Genomic DNA, 23,166 nt, shown 5'->3' with positions numbered 1-23,166 from the left:
ATATTAAGTGACATTAGAAAATAGTTAGGAGTGCAATTTAAAATGAGGCAGATTATACTCTGAACTGAGGCCCTTGAGATCATCTATAAAATGAGGATATTTATCTGGTAATTTTCATCAATTTCATTTTCTTACATACTTGAAAATATTTTGTTCTCTTAAAGTGAGTATCAGACCGAGAAGTTGATTTTCATTTTGTCTTTTTAAAGACTTAATGTTGCTGGGAATTAAAATAAGGTCAGATGATAATCATTAATAATAGTTTTGCCAATATTACTGTGAAAGTGAATGGTGATTAGACTAGAGTCCATTGATCTTTGTTATAGTTTTGCTTTTACTTGTGTCAGTTACCAGGAAAAAAGTTCTAGGACTTGAGTTCTTCTGATATGCCTCTTCTATTTTCTAGTCAGGACAATCATCTACCGTGATCGAGAACATTCACACTATTATTGCTGCAGCAGCTGTGAAATTTAATTCAGATCAGCTTAATCATTTGTTTGTTCTCATTCAGAAGGTATGTGTTCAGTTGAATTTGCTTACTGTTAAATTTTCCTAGTTTTTAAGCTCTTTGGAGATTCTTGCCAAAATTGCAGTGTTTTAAGTATCCTTTTCTTTATTAATTTCTTTTGGCTGAAGTTTAAAGTTTTTGCCTATTTCTCCAGTATAATTGTGAAACAATTCCTATGTCTTGTCTTTCTATTGCACAGAGCTGGGAGACTGAGAGTGATAGAGTAAGACAGAAGCTTTTGAGCCTGATTGGACGAATAGGCCGGGAAGCTCGCTTTGAGACCACTTCTGGAAAGGCAGGAGAATCAAATGGATTTTTCTAGCTACAAATGCTTAAAGCAGTTTTACTTGCATATCCGAGGGCTCATCATAGTGGTATTATCGCAGGTGTTAGACGTCCTCTGGGAACTGGCTCATCTTCCAACCCTGCCCAGTAGCCTCATTCAGCAAGCTTTGGAGGAGCATCTGACAATCCTTAGTGACGCATATGCAGTGAAGGAAGCAATCAAGAGGAGCTACATCATTAAGTGCATAGAAGATATTAAAAGGGTTGGTTTTTATCTTTGGTCAGATTTTGTTGTAAGAGCAATTAGGCTGAGTGCAGTAGCACACACCTATAATCCCAGTGGCTTGGGAGGCTGAGGCAGGTGGATGGAGAGTTCAAAGGCAGCCTCAGCAACAGGAGGCGCTAAGCAACTCAGTGATACCCTGTCTCTAAATAAAATACAAAATAGGGCTGGGGATATGGCTCAGTGGTTCAGTGCCTTTGTGTTCAATCCCTGGTAACCCCCACCTCCCCCCCCAAAAAAAGCAACAGTATTGTCTGAGTAATTAGAGCCAAGTAGTTTTCCCCCTATTGTATTAAGTAAACGAAATGTCCTGTCTGGAAGCTCTTACCTTAGAATCCAAGATTAAAAAATTATAGGTGTTACTTCTACCACATCACTTATATTTCTCTTAAAATGAATTTTCAGCCTGGAGAATGGTCAGGTTTGGAAAAAAACAAGAAGGATGGATTCAAGGTAAGAATTTGCAGATGGAACCAACTGAAAGGTATACGAATTTAATAATCATTTAATTGCATCACAATTTTTATAATGTGTTTTAGTCTTAAAGCTTTATTTTTATTATTTAAAGCTCAATAGTTATTGAGTCCTAAAGAGAAAAGCATTAAGGATCGCGTGGAAATTACATAGTTTTATGTAATTTTTTTAAAAACTATGACTTTCAACTTAGTTTTTCCCTCTTAAATTAGACTTAAAGCATGTACAATTTTAATACGTACAGTGGATTCTGAGTAAGGATCGTGCCCGTTTTTCTTGCATAAGGGAGAAATGGAGAAACATTCATAGATAAAGAGAAGAAGAAGGAAGAGGTTCATTCAGTGCTGGCACATGGTAGTTTTCAGGTGCTTGGTGCAGATGTACCCTAAAATAATTTCTTACGCAGATAGTCATTGAATGAGTGCCTGGTACTGGTGTTTGATTGTAGAAGGGAGAATTAGATGGCAACTGCAAGGAGGACTGGGGCCAGAAAAGCCTTACCCTTCTGGACTCTGGCCTCTAGGTTGCTGCGAACATATGAAATGTGGTTGGAAATGATGTTTAGCAGACGTAACAGTAATGATTGTAGCTCTCCTCTAGCTCCAGTTCTTAAACTCCAGTCTCTCCTCTAAGAGGAGTGGTCGCAGTGGCCAGCTCAGTAGAATATGCTTTCTTGGTTGTCGAAGCCCTGATCAGAGCAGTGTTGTCTTCACTCTTAGATCCTCAGGTTGCCCAGACCACGCTATGGCAGGAGGAGATTTCATTTTCTCAGTTTCATTTTATTATTAGCCTTGAGAAAGTTTTTGGTAAAATAACTAGTGGCTTAGTATTTCATTGGTCAGACATTCTTGGTTTTCATTGATATTTCTTTAAAAGATCTGGAATGTTGCTTTCTGTTTTTCATTGGTATATTCAGAGACTCTTGGGTCTTGCTAACAGTCTTTGGTGACATAATGGGGTTTTTTTTGCATAAGTTGTACTTGGCCATAAAGTTTCATCTTGAGCATATTGTCAAACTTGTGTTTTGTATTTTGACATTGAAATTTGATCATGTAAATTTTCTGCATATAATCTAGTTTTAGAGTCTTTTAAAAGACATTCACAAACTGGAGCTATTAATGCTGGGGCCATAAGGAGTTATTCCTTTAACTCAACAACACTGCTCTCTTTCTACTCAGATACAATTTGAATGTTTCCAATTTTCTAAGCTCAGTAACTCAAATGATTTAGCAACCCCTCTCCTTAAGATTGAAGAGTTTTCATCTAGTCATTGAAGAAGTTTTGATCCTTCAGTAGTTTTAGTAAGAGGAAAAGGGTCTCTGTACAAAAATGGTCTTTTCTTCTCAGCAATAGACACATTTCTTAATAGCTGTGAAGGCCAAAGCTAAAGGAACTTTCCCCTCCCTCTAGGGAAATGACTTGAAACCAGAAAATCCTTCCAGACCAGCATTCCTCCATTGCCACGGCTAAGCACTGCCAGCTCTTCCAGTTGTTGCATCGTTGCATCTTTGTTGCTTCTCTTTGCAGTCACTTCATTCATGTCTGTGGTTTATAACAAAACTCAGAAAGAAACAGGAAAGTTTCTGGAGTCACTTTGAGAGACTGAAAAGGAATATTCTTCCTTTTTTATTTCCCCACTGCTCCCAGCAAAGAAATTCTGGTGTACATTATTCCCTTCCAGATAATAGCTTGCATTTTTAGATAGCACTTGTCAGTTTACTAGTGCTTTCACAGATACTCTCTGAAAGTACACATTGCTGAAGGGGGGCAGTGGGAAGATCAAAGCCCCCTGGATTTGGCTCCAGGCAGGGGGGTGAATTATTTACTGCCACTAAAGGTGTTTTTCTATGCTATGCCCTTTCCTGCCAGGCAGCAAGGTGGGCTGACTGGGGATTATGTCTCCCTGCCAGGCTACACAGAAACTAAGCAAAGGGTAAGACAAGATCACCCACTTCTTACTCCCCTCCCACCCTCAGCTACCTCTGTTCCCCCAACTGATCCCCCTCCCTCTGCTTTTGACATTCTTTAAGATTCCCAAGTTCCACTGTTGTGTTCAGAAATTCTGACCTTTAGTTCTTAACTTTGTTTCTATAGATTCTGCCAGGGTACCCTTGGCTCCCTTGATCCTCTTTTCTTTCCTTTGCTTCTTTTATACCTTTCACTGTCCATCCCAACCCTTTCCCTCTTATTTCACTTCTTTTTTCCTTCAATTAAAATTTTTAAATGTATTCATCAAAAAATACTAAACAAAAAATATTTTTATTCAATTACTAGTTTTGGATAGTCTTTAAGATATTATCTTTAGGCCTCCTAGCACAGTGCCTGGCAGACTTTCAGTAAATATTAGTTCTCTTCCTCCTGCTTCTTCCCCTTCACCCCATGAGGAGAATCAAAGCCTCACTTGTACAGGTTGAGTACCCCTTATCTGAAATCTTGGGACCAGAGTGTTTCAGATTTCAGAGGTTTTGGATGTTAGAATGTTTGCACAGACTTTACTGGTTGAGCATCCCTAATCTAAATTCTGAAATCTGAAATGTTGTAAAATAGGAAACTTTTGAGAACCATGTTAGCACTCAAAAAGTTATTTACTTTGGTGGCCAGATTTTTAAATTAAGGTCGCTCAACCTGTACATAAATGAGGTGCCTCTGCTTGCCAAAGCACACAACAGAAAGTAAAGTAGCAAGGTGTCCTCAGTACAGATAGTCTCACAGTGATGTGGTTAGTAGAGGAGGAAGTACTTTTAAAAAGTACCCTTCTATGCAAAAATTTTTGCTTTGATTCTAGATGAAAGGGTATCTGGAAAAACAAGACTGGTGAGGAAGTGGGGGATGTTCATCTTAGAAGAGAGAATTCAGTGAATATGAAAAGTTTCTTAAGAGGATCATTACAAAGGAGTTTGAATTGTTTTATTTTTTTATGTCTCCTAAGGAGTTACATGGAGACATGTGTCATTGTAGTAGATCAGTGAACTTTCTTGTGAGAACAGTCTGAAAACAGTGCACTGCCTTCTAAGGTAGTGATTCCTCATCAGTGGAAATAGTAAGTCACTTAATAAGCGAATAAAGAAAATGTAGACATAGGTTTGCAGTCCACTCCAGTTGACCTCTAAGGCTTCATCTGACATTAAGAATCAAATCTGGACATCCCATTAACTTTTCCTTATGAAACCTCAACATTATCAGCTATATTCATTTTAATTGTTTACCATAGTCTTTAGCAATTGGAGAAGAGTACTTTAAATTTTTTCTGCAACTTGGCAATATAATGTTATAATGAAATGGAATAAATATCATATTTCCTGATTGCTAAACTTTAGAAAGCCATATCAGAAATAATTCTTAAACACCAATTTCATACGATTTATCTTTTAATTTTATTGTGTAATGAATGAGTTACCTTCAACAGATAATTACCCATAGCAAATAAAGTATTCTAACCACAAATGACTTAACTGGTCATGATGGTAGTTTTTAATGCATCTGCTTATTGCTTAAGGGCTCATAGTCATATCCTAATTTCCTTAATTCTTTTGGAAGGTACCAGTTTGGACATAAGCGTTAAAGTTTTAATTATTTTGTTTTCCAAGTTTTTATTTAAGCAGAAATATTCTAGCTAGTCTTAAAAGTAGTCAGCCTTTAATAGCTACCTTATTTCTGTGATTCTAAGATGCCGGTGATTGCACCCTGCATCACAGAATTAATAAATCTTACACAGAAGAGAAAAAGAAATTGTTCATTTACCAGCCATTGTTTAGATTACTATGGTTGGAGTCCAAGTCTCTCTTTGAGCAGTTAAGTACAACTTCACCAGGGTACACTGCTTGTCATTTTCTATAGTAATGCTCTGAACTGCTCTGACATTTTTCAGATTGACTGTATAATTTTGAGGCATGTTGAAGACTATAGAGTTTTATATGCTTGTCCTCATTCATAAAATTCAAGCTGCTTTTTTTTTTTTTTTTCCAAGCTGCTTTTTTCTGTTACTGAGTGATGAGTACTACAAGTTACACAGCTTCTTTTGAATTAAGGTGCAACTTAAGACAGAGACATTTAGTGCTGAGTGAAGAGCCCTTCCCAATGTTTGAGTCTGTCACACCAGCTTCTGCTCTGAAAAGTGCTTTAGTCTAAGACCACTGACAGTTTTCTTTGCTTTTAATTGCATTGATGACCACAACAGGCTAGTCAGTGCTGTATCATAGTGTAATCCTTTTTATAACATTTAAATAGTAAATTAGTGATCCAAATATAAGTTAGAGCCATCCTTGTTCAGTAGTACCTATACCAAGGAACAACTGAATTCAAATGACAGGTAGATGGACAAATACCTTATGTATACTCAGGGAAGAACAGTTGTAAGAAAAATTGGCACCCATGTTTAGTGGCTGGTAAGTTTCTTTTGGCAGAATTGTAACAAATATTAACTTCAGAAATGTTTAAATTTATGAAGCCTGTGTCTTAGAATCCAGGAAATATGGTATTTGTTAATTGATTGGTTAATCTCTATGAGGCAAGGAAAACAGTATTGTTTTGGCAATAACGTGCTCACATTTACATATTAAAAACCAATTTTTTTTTAAAGAATGTATTGTGAACATCAAACTTTTCAGATCTATACTCGAAGATCTGGATTGTCTTGTGCTAGTTTCTGAATTAATAAATTTGAAAGTGTTTCAGAAATATAAAACACAGTCTAAGTAAAAAAGTATCTATAATAATTAATAAAAATAGTAATTGGGAGAGGGAAGGGGAAGTGTGGGGGATTGAACCCAAGGCTTCATACATACCAAGCACAGGCTCTACCTCTGGGCTATGCGCCCAACCCCTTTTTAATAAGATTAGAATTAACTCATGAAGTGGTTTTAACTAGGAAATATAAACAGATCACATTTTCTTTAATATTTTAGACCATTGTCAATATGTTGAACATATCATTGGTATCTAAATCATATAACTAAAGAAAGACATTTTCTTATTCCCATCTTACTTGCCAGCCAGTTCAGTATTAAGCTTTTGCCATTGATTTATTTTATTGTGTCCACATGTCTTAGCAGCCCTGTGCTACTTAATCTATCCTCTGAAGTTGCTAATTCCTTGTTGTCTGTTTTTTGCTGATGTACCCCTGTACATTCACTGTCACTTCACATCCACTCCTGTTTGCAGTTCTTGGCCTTAGGAAATTGCATGCAGAATAAGAAGTTGAAGACTGAATTATGAGTGCATGGAGATAAGCTGTAAATGAACAACATGAAGATAAAAATAATAGAATGTGTGACAATAAAACCTAATTGACTTGCATATTTTTTATAGCTAATAAATTAGTCTGCTATTAATTTCTAAATTTAATTAATATAACTTCTTTTTAACTCTAGTCATCTCAGCTTAATAATCCCCAGTTTGTTTGGGTGGTACCAGCTTTGCGTCAGCTCCATGAAATCACCCGCTCATTCATAAAACAAACCTACCAAAAGCAAGACAAGGTAAGAATATAGCTGTTTTTAATATTTGCTTAACCATTTATAATAACAAAACAGGGCCAAAATTATTAAATTTATAGTCACTGTGTTCTATCTTTAGAGTTATTAGTGTATTTGATTTGTATTTCATAATCTTGAATTTAAACATCCTCTGCCTTTCTTTTGATGTAATAACTTCTTTCCTTTTTATTTGCTTAATTTGTTGATCTAAACCCCCTTTTAAACATCAGAATGGTATCATGGAAATTTGAAAAAATTTACAAGTCTGTTTTATAATGCTAAAGATTAGTTTGCCTAAGGAGCTAGTGTCCTCAATTTAATAGACTTTGAAAGAAAGCTCTGGGAAAGTGTACAGAAAACAAAATAGCTCTTTTTAAAGGTGTTTTTTCTTTATTTTTTAAAAAGAGAAATCTTCTTTGTGGTCAAAAAATAAGGAGGCTAGTTTATTAGCTTCCTAGTAAATATACATACCGCCTTTACTGTTATGTAGGAAATGCAAGTGAGGAAATCCTTATGTTTGCTTCCACCTAAGACTACATCCTAAAATAGAGTTGTGTTAAACTAACAAAATAACTACAGATTCTCATACCACTTTTCTTTTATTGTTTCTGCCAAGAGCATTATTCAAGACTTGAAGAAAAATTTTGAAATAGTGAAATTGGTAACGGGAAGTTTGATAGCTTGCCATCGACTTGCGGCAGCTGTGGCTGGGCCTGGAGGCCTAACTGGTTTGACGCTAGTGGATGGCCGATACACTTACCGGGAGGTATCAGGCACTGTGTTTATGTTTCATGATTTACCACACTTGTTTGACCTTTTTCTACTTTAGTTATAAAAGTCATGTTGGATATAGCTATAAAGAGGTGTAGCATGAGCTGTATTGATAATGATTTAGCAGCTTTTTCTCTTGAATATAATCATTTCAAATTGTTTAGAAGAATGATATTTGTGAATTAATTTTTCAGTAAATTACCTAAGAATTACACAGTGTTGTTGCTTAAAAAGTTAGACAAAAATCTTTAACTTGCCAGTTGTAGGTTGTGGTGCTTTACTTTGATATTATTGAAATTAATATTTTATTGACATCTAAAGTTAACTGAAATTGTAATAGACTCGAGGTAGCTTCTAATATGTTGAACTGTCAACTGGTAAACAGATTTCTGACATTCACTTTGCCCTTAAATTACATTAAAAAAAACTTAAAGTAAACCTGCTTCTTAAGCTGGTTCAAAGGGCTGTTTTAATGTTTCTTTTAGGTACAAATGCCTGTAATTAACTGATTAACACTATTTCTTTTTGCAGTATTTAGAGGCACATCTGAAATTTCTGGCATTTTTCTTGCAAGAAGCCACCCTGTATTTGGGTTGGAATCGTGCCAAGGAAATCTGGGAGTGTCTTGTGACTGGCCAGGATGTTTGTGAATTAGATAGAGAGGTAAGATGCTGTGTGGACAATACATGGCAGAAATATTTAAATGTTGCACTCTTGTGTCTTGTGTCTCATGTCTTTAATTTCTAAACACTTCAACTTACATGGGCGTTAACTACCATAGACTAGGAACTATAAATACTGAAAAAATAAATTCATAAATTCTTTGATGATTCTGATACCATTCTGGTTAAAATACCAAATTCAACCAAGTGAATATAGATAAAGAATTCCAGGTATATTTTAGCTTGTTATCTCCTCCCATGAAATTAATTTTAAGTTACCACTCGAAAAACTTTGAGTTTCTTAAAATGATATTATTGTACACCAGAAACAATAAGGAAGAATTAGTGCCTGGGCAGATGTTCGAAACTACAATTAAACAGCCAAAAAAGGTTAAATTGGGATTAGAACACTTTGACTTGCTGACAATGTCTCAGTTTCCTCGTCTCATTTTACAGAGCAATGTTAACTACTACTTAGGACTGCTGAAAGGATTAAGTATGCCAGGCCTGACACACAGCAAGGCTTACTAAGTGTTGATGGGAAAACCCAGCTGTAAAATTCAATGAAAAGTATGAGTGTATATTTTGATTATATGTTAGTTTGCTTCATTTTGTTTCAGAGTTTTAAACATTTCAGTTTTGAGTGGCATTTTGGCAGTTACCTAAATTTTTTGATCATTAAGAATAATGTCTGTTTACTTTCCCATTACACAACGTGTATCAGTTAATTATAGGGCATTTTCTGTCTTGATCCACAGATGTGCTTTGAGTGGTTTACAAAAGGGCAGCATGATCTCGAGAGTGATGTTCAGCAGCAGCTCTTCAAGGAGAAAATTCTGAAACTGGAGTCATATGAAATCACTATGAATGGTAGGTAATTACTTCATATTATTTGTTTTACTTCTTTAGAGTAAGAAATTTTATTTTTCTTTTTCCCATAAGCCTGCTTCTCAGAAGCAACTAACCAGTTTGGTATATCCTTCTAGAATTTTCCCTGTTCATATAAAGACTTGTTTAGATAGACACAGATAAATTCCTTTTTATGTAAATCATATCTTATGATTAGTTTTTAAATTATATGGCCTGATAGACCCTATTGCCAAGTTATTTTTTGAAGTTCCTAATGCAAAAGAATTCATTAAAGTAAAAAAACTAATCAAAGTATAGAGCTCCTTTCTGTTTTTTTTACTTGACCTTTACTACTTTATAATCCCTGAATGTTTTCATATCCTCAAAAACAAAAACTTTACACTAGAAATACAAAGAGCATTCAATAAATAGGCCAAAGAACTGGACAGACACTTTATAGAAGAAGACATACTGGCAATTAATAAATATATGAAAAAGTGTTCAACATCTCTAGTAATTAGAGAAATGCACATTAAAACAACTCTAAGATTCCATCTTACTCCAATTAGAATGGCTATTAAGAACACAAACAATAATAGATATTGGCACGGATGTGGGGAAAAAGGCACACTTTACATTGCTGGTGGAGTTGCAAATTGGTGCAGCCCCTCTGGAAAGCAGTATGGAGACTCCTAAGAAAACTTGGAATGGACCCACCTTTTGACCCAGTTATCCCACTCCTTGGTTTATACCCAAAGGAATTAAAATTAGCATACTACAGTAACGCAGCCACATCAATGTTTATAGCAGCCCAATTCACAATAGCTATATTATGGAACCAGCCTAGATGCCCTTCAACAGATGAATGGATAAAGAAACTGTGGTATATATACGCAAAGGAGTATTATTCAGCCATAAGAATAATGATGATATGGCATTTGCAGATAAATGGATGGAATTGGAGAATATCATGCTAAGTGAAATAAACCAATCCCAAAAAACCAAAAGGCCGAATGTTTTCCCTGATAAATGGATGATATATAATGGGGTTGGGGAGTAAGAGAAGAAAGGAGAAACTTTAGATTACATAGAGGGAAATGGGAGGGGGGTGTGAAAAATGGTGGACTGAGACAGACATCATTACCCTGTGTTCATGTATGATTACATGATTGGTATGAATCTACATGGTACACAGTCATAGAAATGAAATGATATACCCTATTTGTGTACAATGAATCAAAATGCAGTCTGTAAAATAAATAAATAAATAAATAAATAAAAGATTTAAAAATTGATTAATTAAAAAAATAAAATCTTTAAAAAAAAGAAACCCAGTACCTACTGGCAGCCTTTTCATTTCCTACCTTGCTTCATTCTGTAATCTCTTTACTTTCTTTTTGGATTAGCCTAACCTGGAGATTTAAAATGGATTCATATTATATATGACTATCTGGCTTCTTTCATTATGTGAAAATCTAATGTTTTCAAGGCTTACCTACATTGTCACTTGTATATCAGGATATAATACTTCACTGAAGACATACCCAATTTTGTTTATCCATTTATCAGTTGATGGACCTTTTTGTTACTGGTATTGGGCTATTATCAGAAATACTGCTATAAACATTCATGTTCAAATTTTTATGGTTTCATTTCTCTTGGGTTTATATAGGAGTCAAATTGCTTTGATGTCTGATTAACCTTTGAGGAACTGCCAGGCTGTTTTACATAGTAGCTGTACCATTTTATAATCCCACCAGTTGGGGGTTGCAGTTTGTCCTCACCTCACCGATAATTGTTAATGTCTGCATTTTATTTTATTTTATTTCTTCTTTTTTTCTTTTCTTTTCTACGGCATCCTGCTATATGTGAAGTGGTATCTTAAGTTTTGATTTGCTTTTTACTGTCTCATGATATTGAGCATCTATTCATATGTGTTCAGTGGCAATTTCTATATATTCTCTGAAGAATTGTCTGTTCTAATCTGTTTTCTTCCTTCCTTTTTTCTTTCTTTTTTCCCTCCCCTCTTGTGGTACTGGGGATGGAACCCAGAACTTCCTGCATGCTGCCTCCCCAGCCTTTTCTATTTTATTTTGAGACAGAGTCTTGCTAAGTTGCTGAGGCTGTCCTTGATCTTGCAACCCTCCTGCCTAAGCTTCCTGAGTAGGTGGTCTTACAGGCATGTGCCACCCTGCCCAGCCTTACCTATTCTTAAATTGGGTTATATGTCTTTTTATTGTTTAGTTATAAAAGTTCTTTATTACTCTGAATACTAGCTACTTATAAATAATTTACAAATATTTCCTCTTACTCTGAGTGTTTTTGTTTTCTCGATAGGGTCATTTGAAGCACAAAAGATTTTCATTTTGGTTAAGTCATACTTGCCTATATAATACTTTAGAACTTGTGCCCTTTTTTCCCTAAGTTTATTGATTTTTTAATTTATTTTTGAGATGGGATCTTGTTGTGTTTCCCGGGCCGATCTCAAACTTCTGAACTGAAGCAATCCTCTGGCCATTATGCCCCCACTACATGTGCTTTTGATGCCATATCTACAGAAATCATTGTCAAGAGTTTTGTGGTATTAGCTCTTAATGTACTTTGAGTCTTTTACTTAAGAGTGTGTGACTTTATCTGGCATCCTATCATTTCAGGTTTTAACTTGTTTAAGACTTTTTTTGAAAATGTGAATCTCTGTGATCATCGATTAAAAAGACAAGGTGCTCAGTTGGTAAGTAAATTATTCTCAAATCTAGATCACTTGAATTATCTATTACAATTTAACATTCAGCAAAAATATTTTGTTTTTCTGGTACTAAGGAATTGAACCCAGGGTCTTGTAACTACTATACAAACACACTACCGCTGAGCTACATCCCCAGCCCTTTTTATTTTTTCTTTTGAGATGGTCTTAATAAGTTGCTGAGACTGGCCTCAAACTGGTAATCCTCCTGCTTCAGTCTCCCAAGTAACTAGGATCATAGGCATGTGCCACTGCACCCAGCAAATTATGTGTTCTAATTGAAAGAACACATGGATTTTTAAATTGCTGACTTGGGCATTGATGGCAGAGCCTCTCTTTAAGAGTGCTGTAGGTCACTAATAACTTCTCATATTACTGTCTTGGCTTCTTGCTGATCGGAGGCCTGCTGTGGCTAGGTGAATGTGGAGGAAGGAGTAACTCTATGTGGGCTTCCAACTCTTCAGATTCAGTAATTTACATGTACCTAAATAAACTAATGGAATCTTCAGTCTTGGGATCTCAATGGCAGGGATTGGGTGAAAAATTTAGTGACATAGAACAAAGCAGGAAAATGGGGAATTATGCAATATATATAACTTATGTATGTTTTCACAAGTCCCTTTGCAAAGAAGGGCAAGAACTAGCTCTTTTTCTAAGTCCCTCTTTCAGGTCTTGGCTTCCTGGGGTGGAAGGAATATTGGTAAGATCTTGTAAGTCTTCACTTCTGCTGTTTCTAACTGAGCTTGGGAAAGACCAGATCTAGCCCCAAGAATTAATAACCACTTTTAGCTTGACCATTTTCTTTTGAAGAAAAGCTCATGCTGGTGGTACCCCACTTCACTCCTGTGTTAGAATGTCAAGAGAAAACTCTCCATGCCTCTGCCAGTCCCCCTGGAGGCTGCCTAGTGCCTCTGTGGTTGATTGCTTTTTCATTTTAAAGTTCTGTATCAGTACAGTAGTGGCTTCCTATATAGCTGACTTTTTTGTAACCTTAATTATGTAATGTAAAATACTTATCTATAATTTTGTGATCCGGGTGTGCTAGGTAATTAATTCAATTTGTATATACTTTTAATTTTCTTTTATACAGTATGTAGAAAAGCTGGAATTGATAGGAATGGATTTCATATGGAAAATAGCCATGGAATCACCTGATGAAGAAATTGCTAATGAAGCTATTCAGTTAATCATAAACTATAGTTACATTAATCTAAATCCTAGGTTAAAAAAGGTAAGTATCCAAGGAAAGAAACTACACATACACAAAAAAGGCAGATAAGTATGTGTGTGTGTGTGTGTGTGTGTGTGTGTGTGTGTGTGTGTGTGTTTTACTAATTTGTGATCTTTCATATACCCCCAACTTGCCTTGTTTTGATATTATGTCCTGAATAGTTATTACAACTCAATGCCAAAGCCTAATCTTAATTTCCATTTACCTCTCACTTTCAGGATTCGGTGTCTTTACATAAGAAATTTATTGCTGACTGCTACACTAGATTAGAAGTGAGTAACAATTTTTACTTAACATGTCTTTGAAATGAATACTTTTTTCCATTTTTTAATTTTATAATTTTAGATAATGCATAATACTGACGTTTGTGGCTAGATCTTAATGGTGAATTTGTCAAGAGTACCATATTGTGGCATAGAGAACAGACATTTGCCATAATGCCCCCAGTATAGAAATACACTTTATAGGAAATCTTTCCTTCTTCCTCCACCACCTCTCTTCCCCACTCCACCCATCCTCCATTTGGATATAGGAACTATGTTCAGAAAACAGGTCTGTATATTCCACATTTCTAGTAGTTTTTCCTCCTTTTTCTCTCCAGGAATTTTATGAAAGCATTTGTTTCCTTTCCTGTTCTTTCTATGTTTCATGTAATTTATTTAACAAATGCTATTAAAGACCACAGCAGGACACTCAGTGGTAGGTAGAAGTGGTTGTCTTTGTTCATTAGAAACCTGGTGTTTAATATTATCTCCTATGTATTTCCAGTGCCCTTTCTCTAGCACGATGTAAAGCACTGAACATTCATTTTCAGTTGAAATTTGTGCTTACGTTTTTTTCTAATAGAGTATTCCAAAAGCATAAAATGTTCCTGTCCCCCAAATATCAGTAAGTTAATCTTATTGACAAATATGTGCTATAATCTATATAATATGTCCTAAATTGTGTCTTCATTCAAATGTGTCATCATAAGAAAACTTCTAAGTTTTCAAGTATCCCTATGCAAGGTGCCAGGTAAGTGTTTATATGTAGAGCTATAGTTCTCAACTGCATCTTCCTTTATCTCTCAGGGGTCATTTGGTGGTGACTATAGACATTTTTGATTGTCACAACTATAAGGGGTCCTACTAGTACTTAGTGGGTAGAGCCCAGAGATCCTGCTAAATATTCTGCAATGCCCAGGACTGCTTTCTGCAACAACAAAAAAATTGTCCCTCCCAAAATGTCAGTTGAATCCAGGTTGAGAAATACAGAATGATTGTTTCATATTTTATAGGCAGCTAGTTCAGCACTTGGTGGCCCCACTCTAACACATGCTGTGACCAGAGCAACAAAAATGCTTACAGCAACTGCCATGCCAACTGTAGCCACATCAGTTCAGTCTCCGTATAGGTAAGTGATCATAGAAGTGAGAACAAATAAACAGCATATAAGTGTATTGTAGTTTTTTTAAGTCAGTACCTTTTTCCTCTTATGATATCTCTTAATTATTGATTCCTCATTTTGTCATAACTTTGGTAAAGAGTCATATCCTGGGAAATTATATGTTCCCCATGATACCTCTCACATCTGTGTTTTAAGATCTGTAGGTCATCACCAGAACCATCCAAATATTGCTCCACCCCTCTCTCTTCCTGGCAGACGAGTTCTCTCTTTATTATTATTTTTTTTAATATTTTTTTAGATGTTGATGGACCTTTATTTTATTATTTATATGTGGTGCTGAGAATCGAGCCCAGTTCCTCAGACATGCTAAGCAAGCACTCTACCACTGAGCCACAACCCCAGCTCCTATTATTGGTTTTGATTTATTTTAAAGCACTTTTATTCTGTGTAATGTGAATACCCATTTCTTTAGGATGGAATAAAGATATATTCGTTATACAAAGAATACTTTTAAAAAAAAAAAAATCCCCTTCTTATATGTAGCTTTTCTCCTTGAATAGTCACATCCAGGTAAGCAATATGAAGTGGAAGATGGTGTAATTTAAACCGTGTAATATAATATAATCACAGTAAAATACTATTCGCCCAGTATTGTTTTTTGAAATGATTTTTACTGAAAGCTTTATCCCCAAATATTTGTGTTTAAACTGTGCTGACGTCTCTTACTCATATTGCGTTTTCAGATATGTCAGTGAAATCTGAATTTAGCGTTTGCTGAAGTTCTCCAAAATAGTAAGGAGAAACAACACATGTTTAGAAACATTAGAATGAAGTAACTAAAATAACTTTTGTGGGTTTTATGAGCCTTTCATTACTGATAAGCCACTCCAAATCATATCCATGAAACTTTTGGCAGGTGCTCAGACAGCTTGCTCTCCATGCCTCACTCTGCTGCCCCCTGGTGATGGATACTCAGATAACTGTTCTCTACTCCTGGAACAGAGCAGCTTTCTGTATTTGTTTTTGTTTGTGTATTGGTTTTTGTTCACTATTGAGGATGCTTTTCTTTTCAGAACCTTACTTTAAAGGGGGAATCAATGCAAGGTCCTTTCCCACATTCTTTTCTTGCCTTCTTTTTAAAAACAAGTTGTGTGCTGTGTAGCAGTACTTTATTACTGTGAAGGAAGCAAATTAAGATTCTCTCCCCTCAGACTTCATTTTTAAGTGATTGACGTGATTATAGGTTCAATTCATGACAGGACACTGATGTTTTTCTCATTCTCGGAAGCATATCTCAAGCAGACTCATTATGAATTCCTTATTACATGTTTGTAAGATGTGGTTCATCCCTGTTATTCAGTTCCCTACCAGTTCATCTGTCAGGTAAATCATTTATGAGCTGTTGGATTGGGATTTGCAAACTTCCAGTTCTCTAAATGAATGTACTTTTTGTTTTTTTCTATTAAAAGTGCTTTTTATTCTCAGTCATTTTATATTTGACTACAGAGAGAAAACACATGATTATTTAAAAATTTTTATTGTAAACTCTTAAGTAGTTAGTAAGAATGTATAATTTCATAGTTGAATTTGAACCAGAACATTCTAGCTTATCTCATTTCACTAGTTTTCAAAGAACTTTTTTTTAATCTGTAATTATTCCAATTTATGAGGGAATTTATTATTTCCTTATCTGTGCTGTATTTTGCAGTACTACTGGGATTTAATTATTGAGGCATAACCAAAGCAATTCTCTCATTTATTATAGCACTTAAATATTTTTTATTTGAATTTCAAGTTATAGTTCATATCCATAGACTGGAAGAATTAGAATTTATATTTAATAGAACTGTTAAAATATATTTAACTAACTGTTTTTAAAATGAAATTTCAAGTACTGGTAATTAGTATATCAGTACAATTGTTGGAAAATGGAAGTACCTCTTTTCTGTTTTTAGAAATAAACCTATTTGAAATGCCTAGACTTTTATCCAAGAGCTCTTGGATTTTTATTTCTTAATATTGATATGTGTAGTGTTCTCTAAGTATGACGCTGTGATTATGTAAGCTGTTGAATATTGTGAGCCTATTATTTCAAATGACAAGTAAAATTCTGTAAGTCTTCATCCAAAAAATACCTCAGATTTCCTTTTCTTTTTCATTTTGCTCTTCATTGCCTCTGGAGTTTATTTTATTCTTTCCTTTTATTGATGCATTATAATTTTACAAAATTGTGAGATTCATTGTTACATATTTGCACATACACACAGTAGAACAGTAATTTGGTCAGTTTCATTCCCCAGTACTTCTCTTTTCCTCTGTTCTTCCTTCTCCCTAATTCCCTTTCTACTGGTCTCCCTTCTGTTTTCCTAAGCTCCCCCACTCTCTTTTCCTCTTGAACTTTCACATATGAGAGAGTACATGACCCTTGACTTTCTGAGTTTGGTTTATTTCGCTTAACATAATGCCCTCAAGTTCCATCCATTTTTCCACAAATTACCTAATTTTATTCTTCCTTATGGTCAAATAAAACTCCACTGTTTTCTTTTTCCATTCATCTACTGATGGACACCTAGACTGGTTCCATAATTGGACTATTGTGAATTGTGCTGCTATAAGCACAGGTATGCATGTATCAGATTTTATTTTCAGATAGCTTTTATTTATGACCTACTTACTTGTTTGCATTTGTCTTCTAATTTTAAGACAGTTTATATCAGTTCCATGTGTTTACACAATTTTGTGGCATATTTTAGTTGTAAGATTATGAAAGTCAGACTCTTTGAATGTTCATTCTTGGTGGGTTTGTGGGTTCATTCTTGGTGGGTTGGGGACCCAGGTCCTCTATTTTTGAAATACTGTTTTAAAAGAGAAATAGAAGGAAGAAAAGGAAATGTGGGCAGGCGGAGGCTTCTTTCTTATCCCCATCTAGGTACTTCAGCTGTAAGCTGGTTTGAACTTTGGGTGAAAAGGAGGTTTAATCTTGGCAAATTTCAGTCTTTGTTCAGTGAGTGCTGACTGTGATTGTGGTTTTGGTGAAACAGAACTGAGCTCATATCAGTGATTCATTTCAAATATGTTTAATTTTTTTTTCTTTAACCGTAGATCCACTAAACTTGTAATAATTGAGAGATTGCTGCTTCTGGCAGAACGCTATGTGATCACTATTGAGGTATACCTCTTTTTTAAAGCAACTTCATTATAACTTAATTGTGTAGGTGTATATTTTTGACATGTTTAAGAGTGGCACAGCGCATCTGATTGTTTGACTTATGTCTTATTCAAGGATTTTTACTCTGTTCCGCGAACTATTCTACCTCATGGTGCCTCATTTCATGGACATCTTTTAACTCTTAACGTTACCTACGAGTCTACCAAAGATACCTTCACTGTAGAGGTAGGTTTGTATTAAGCTTGTAGCCACTTTCATGTCTTGTTACTTCTGGAAGATTACTGTTAATGGAGATAGCTGTATGAATGATGATTCTCAAAACTGATAAACAAATTTAGACTAAAGGCCTGAAAGAAAAGGAAACCATGGGGTACAAGCAGATATATAAATAAATACATAATATAATGGCAGGTGGTGATAGGTGTTATAAAGAGTAATAAGAATAAAGCAGGATAGGTTGGTGGGGTGTTGGTGTTATGCATGAGCCATTTTAGATAAAGATGGGCAGGGAATGTCTCTTTGAGGTGGTGATGTTTAAAGACTTGAATAAAGCAACAGAATAAATAATATTTGCTTGAAAGAACATTCCAGGCAAAGAGAGCAGCAGGTACACAGCTGGGTATGACTGACATGAGTGGAGCACAGTGAGAAAGGAGAGAGTGAGCAGAAGACCCTACTATGGAAGAAGGGTTTGAGATATTACTCCACATGTGATAGGGAGTGGTGGGGGTGTGGAGTTGAGCATTTAATGATAGCAGAAGGGAAGCCTTACAAGACTTCCGCTATGATCCCAGCTTCTAGAAAAGAGCCCTGTACATAGTAGGTGCTCACTAACGGTTATTTAAAGGTATAAGTGATCCCTCTCACAACAGTGTTGGATTTTATTTTACAGGCCCACAGTAACGAAACCATAGGGAGTGTGCGGTGGAAGATAGCCAAGCAGTTGTGCTCTCCTGTGGATAATATACAGATATTTACAAATGATAGTCTGGTGGGTTTAAATAATAGCCTCTGGCACTTTAGACTGATGTGAATACTTTCCTCTTCCTTTCCCTCTCAGTAATTAAGAAACCACTTTTTACAGCTGACAGTGAATAAAGATCAAAAGCTTCTCCACCAGCTGGGCTTTTCTGATGAACAAGTCCTTACAGTAAAGACCTCTGGCAGTGGGACCCCCTCTGGGAGCTCAGCAGATTCCTCAACCAGCTCCAGCAGCAGCAGCAGTGGGGTTTTTAGTTCATCATATGCCATGGAGCAGGTACTGAGCGATTTAGTTCAACTTAGAAGCAGGAATTTAGCAATCAGTATCTTTTGCTTTCATCCTGTGTAGATGTGGATGATTGTGTCCTTTCCTGTCACACAAGTTCTAACTCTTCACGACTATGTACTAAGAACTGCTAGGATTTGACTGGGGGACGACACAGAGCTTAGCAGTTTTCTGAGTCACAGAACCCGAGGCACCAAGTCACTCTGCCTGTTTGCACAATGTCCTCCAGCACATCTCTCTTCATGGATACATTGATATTTCCCTTTCTTACCATTAACATCCAAACATTTTGTGTTATTTCTGCCATCATAAAAAAAATTTCATTCAAATTCCCTCTTCAGCAGTTACTGAACCATTCTTTGAAAGACTTGTCCAAACTTATTTCCACCTTCCTTTTTGCCATCCTCTCTTGAAGAGAGTCAGGCTCTTTTCTAGGTATGGTGTCTCCTCCACCTCTGAATCCTCACTTTGATGCTTCCGTGGAGTCAATGCATATAGCTGCTTCCCCTTGAAATTGACTTTCTGGACTTTCCTGACTCCACTGCCTCTCTGATGTTTTTTCAGCTCCTTTGCCAATTCCTCTTTTTCTCCCTGATCTTTATTCAGATACAGTGGTCTTTCCCAGGCCAGTACTTGGAGCTCTCTTCTCTGTATTCATACCCTTAGTAATCTCATCTAGTCTCAAAGTGTTACATATTGCATGTACTTTAATGACTCCCCTATTTTTATCTTTAGCTTAACTCAATACATGGTTCCTTTTTATTTACTCAGTATCTCCTCTCAAATATCTGCTAGGCAACCCAGTCATAATCCAAAACTGAACTTCTGATTTTCCCTTTTATTACCACCTTACCCTGATGCCAATTCTCTTTGTTCTGTAATCTTTCTGTCTCAGATAATGCCCTCTCCATTTTTCTAGTTCCTCATTCTAACATTTTTAAATTCCTCTTTTTTTTTTCCCACACTTATATCCATCAGCAAATCCTTGAGTCGACCTTTAAAGTACTTGCAGAATCCAGCTACTTTCCTCTGCCTACACAGCTTTCTACTAGTCTAGGCAGACGTCGTCCCTCACCTGAGTGTGTCAGCAGTTCCCTCAGTGGTCTCAGCTCTTGCCCTTAAGCCAGTTTTCTCTTTCCTTCAGGGCACCCAGCAGCCCTATGATCTTACCAAACTTATGTCAGATTATGACCCTCCTCAGCCCACTCAGAGTCTTTGCTGCGACCTCTGGGGCCCACCTGATGTCCCCCCTGGATGGTCTCTGAGGCCTCACCTACAGCTCTCCCTTCACTGACACCACTCCAGGCCCACACACAGTAGGGCCTGTGCACTCGCTCTAACAATGTGTCGTTTCCAGTGCCCTCAGGCCACTTTCTCTTACTTCCGGTTTTACAGAGATACTGCCTTCTCGGGGAACCTTCTCATATAGTCTTGTCTAAATATTCAACCCCATTTCTGTTCCTGCACTCTTACCATTTCCCTTTCTCTCTCCCTTTTTATTACTTACTACACTTTTTTTTAATCCTCTTTATCTGTCTCCCCAGTAAAACAAGCTCCAAAAGTGAAGATTATCCAGGGGTACAAAGCTGAATAACACCATTCTGTTCTTCAGGCTTCCATAGTCTGAGATCAAGCTCATGTGACATAAAGATACTTATAAGGCATGCGGGAATTTAATTTTCATGTTTATTATGTGTGTATTCCTTTAATTCCAAATGGAAGGTCTTTGTATCTTCTTGACTTGGAGCATCACCTTGCCATAGATATCAAAGAACTCTTCAGGTTTAATATTGTGGGGGGTTTTAAAGTAACTATACTTAATGTAAACAAGAATTAAGTCTCAGAATGATATGATGATTTAATTAGCAACAAAAACTATATGTACTATCTTCAAGTTTAATAATTTTAAACTGTCATATTTGTAATTAATTTATTTAAAAAATCTTTCTGTATGAATACATTCTGTGCTAATGTCTGATTCTTCTTGTAACCAGAAAATAGTGCTTTAATCACATATCTTCTTTGCAGTTATATCCACTTTGTTTTTTTGTTGTTGTTTTTGATCTTTAGAAAAAACAGGGTAACTTCTTTTTCTCAAGTTACATGTACATATGTGTTGGTATGAATGGGTGTCCATATATATATAATGCTTAAATTCTCGTTTTCAAATTACTCATGATCTCACTGGCTGCACATGAGCTGCAATTAGCCCTCTGGTGCTTTCCATTGCATTACTTACACATGACCCTTGTTTTGCCTCTCTTCAAAGCTGGCTTTTGGTGCCTTAGGCCTTTGCCAGCCTATGGCTGGGAGAGGGACACCAGGTAGTATGTGCGAGAGGTGGTGATCACTCACTGTGATCTTTAGAGCAGGTGAACATCAAGCACCGTGCTCCCCTCAAGCTTTGTAATGGCCAGCTTTTTGGAACCAGTGTGTGTGGGGTGGTTTTTGTTTTTTGTTTTAAGTTTGATGAGCAAAGGAGAAGATTCTTTGATAGATGTGTATTTATATTTTGCTTTTTTCCCCTCAGGAGAAATCCCTCCCTGGTGTGGTGATGGCTCTTGTATGTAATGTGTTCGACATGCTTTACCAGCTTGCCAATCTAGAGGAGCCAAGGTAAATACAAATATTCTTGAGACTTGAAACAAGAAAATTATGAATGTTAATGAACCAAGTAACTTTTCACTTGAAATGTATTTTACTTTATATCCCATACAAACTAAATAACTTCTTTATTGTAACTGACTTATGTGAAAGAAATTTATATTTGAAAATTTTCAGGATAACTCTACGAGTTCGAAAGCTTCTGCTTTTGATACCCACTGATCCTGCCATTCAGGAAGCTCTTGATCAACTTGATTCTTTGGGCAGAAAGGTATGTGTGCCTTCTACAGTTATTTAACTAGCATATGAATTTTGAATCTGATTCAGTGGAATCACAATAAGACCATAGGATACCATTGTTTCCTAGTGTTTTTTCTTCTTTTGAGAAGTACCTTTGTCAAAAATAGATATAGAAACTTCATGTTGGCAACAAACCATCCAGATAGAGTCAGTAATGAGATAACATTTTAGATTCAGAAGAGGCTTTAATGTCATCCACTTTTCCTCCCTCATGGCATATATTAGGAAACTGAAGCCCAGAAAGATGGAAGTTGTTTGTCCATGATCAGATTGGTTTTAACTCAGTTGAGTGTTTTTCTTCTGTCATGATACCTCTCTGGATTTGATTATTGCATATCTGAGTGGTTTGCATAAATGGATTTTGATTTTCTTCATAAGTGATATTTAAAGTTCGTTTTGTTTGATTTTTAGAATGTTGTTCTTTAATGGAGGGAGGGAAACTTTTTATCCTTCATATTGTTCCATTATGTTTTCAGAATAAATTCATTTAGACCAAAGTGGTTAGAACAACTTTTGTATTTTATATTTTAGTGGTTGAAATTTAGATCAGCTTAGTCCTGTCATCTGTAGCTTAGGTAGTAATTTGAGAGTGAAGGGAACTAATGTAATTATACAGTATATCACTAGTATTAGCTAAAAAGAAATTCTCAAGATTACTACTTTAGCAGTCTTATGATTTCATTGTAAATATTTAGAAATTTTCTTTTTAAACATGGAAACAAATTTAAATGACCTTGCTATTATTGCTTAGAATACATTCTGAAAAATATTCATGTAGTATTTGAGTATCATTGAACACTTAGAATTTGTATAGGGAAATTTGAGGTTTTGTTGATATTTACAGAGTAGTGTGGTTATATGAAGCTAATTGTTTAGAAAATTTTATTAATGTGATTTGAATTAAAGATAAGAAAAATGTTACAATAGCCACTGAAATGTTTAATTTGCGATTTTAAGACTTTTTTTTTTCTCTCATTCTTTTTAAAACTAGAAGACATTGTTGTCTGAATCAAGTTCTCAGTCTTCAAAATCTCCATCCCTCTCTTCAAAACAACAGCATCAGCCAAGTGCCAGTTCAATCTTAGAAAGTCTGTTTCGGTCTTTTGCTCCAGGAATGTCCACCTTTAGAGTACTTTACAACTTGGAAGTAAGAAATCTCA

The 23,166-nt window shown here is 35.8% G+C and overlaps 1 protein-coding gene across 4 annotated transcripts in view; it reads left to right on the top strand.

Annotated features, from left to right (window-relative positions):
• The window catches only part of USP24 (ubiquitin specific peptidase 24), a 136,122-nt gene that overhangs the window by 53,883 nt on the left and 59,073 nt on the right, over positions 1–23,166 (top strand). For 3 of the 4 annotated variants that reach the window (XM_079105565.1, XM_079105567.1, XM_079105564.1), the window contains exons 13-32: positions 407–514; positions 708–803; positions 895–1,056; positions 1,482–1,529; positions 3,424–3,483; positions 6,920–7,027; positions 7,641–7,790; positions 8,327–8,458; positions 9,216–9,327; positions 11,961–12,037; positions 13,140–13,280; positions 13,499–13,552; positions 14,557–14,672; positions 17,769–17,835; positions 17,950–18,060; positions 18,728–18,826; positions 18,920–19,093; positions 21,633–21,718; positions 21,884–21,977; positions 22,998–23,153. In XM_079105565.1, the coding sequence (XP_078961691.1) occupies positions 407–514; positions 708–803; positions 895–1,056; positions 1,482–1,529; positions 3,424–3,483; positions 6,920–7,027; positions 7,641–7,790; positions 8,327–8,458; positions 9,216–9,327; positions 11,961–12,037; positions 13,140–13,280; positions 13,499–13,552; positions 14,557–14,672; positions 17,769–17,835; positions 17,950–18,060; positions 18,728–18,826; positions 18,920–19,093; positions 21,633–21,718; positions 21,884–21,977; positions 22,998–23,153 (2,151 nt within the window). The remainder of the gene's footprint in view (positions 1–406; positions 515–707; positions 804–894; positions 1,057–1,481; positions 1,530–3,423; positions 3,484–6,919; positions 7,028–7,640; positions 7,791–8,326; positions 8,459–9,215; positions 9,328–11,960; positions 12,038–13,139; positions 13,281–13,498; positions 13,553–14,556; positions 14,673–17,768; positions 17,836–17,949; positions 18,061–18,727; positions 18,827–18,919; positions 19,094–21,632; positions 21,719–21,883; positions 21,978–22,997; positions 23,154–23,166) is intronic. The other variant, XM_079105566.1, reaches the window with a different exon arrangement.

The sequence above is a fragment of the Sciurus vulgaris genome (genome assembly GCF_902686455.1).
Source record: "Sciurus vulgaris genome assembly, chromosome: 1".
NCBI classification, from domain to species: domain Eukaryota; kingdom Metazoa; phylum Chordata; class Mammalia; order Rodentia; family Sciuridae; genus Sciurus; species Sciurus vulgaris.
Note: the sequence above shows the minus strand (reverse complement) of the source record. Positions and strands in the feature narration are given on the sequence as shown.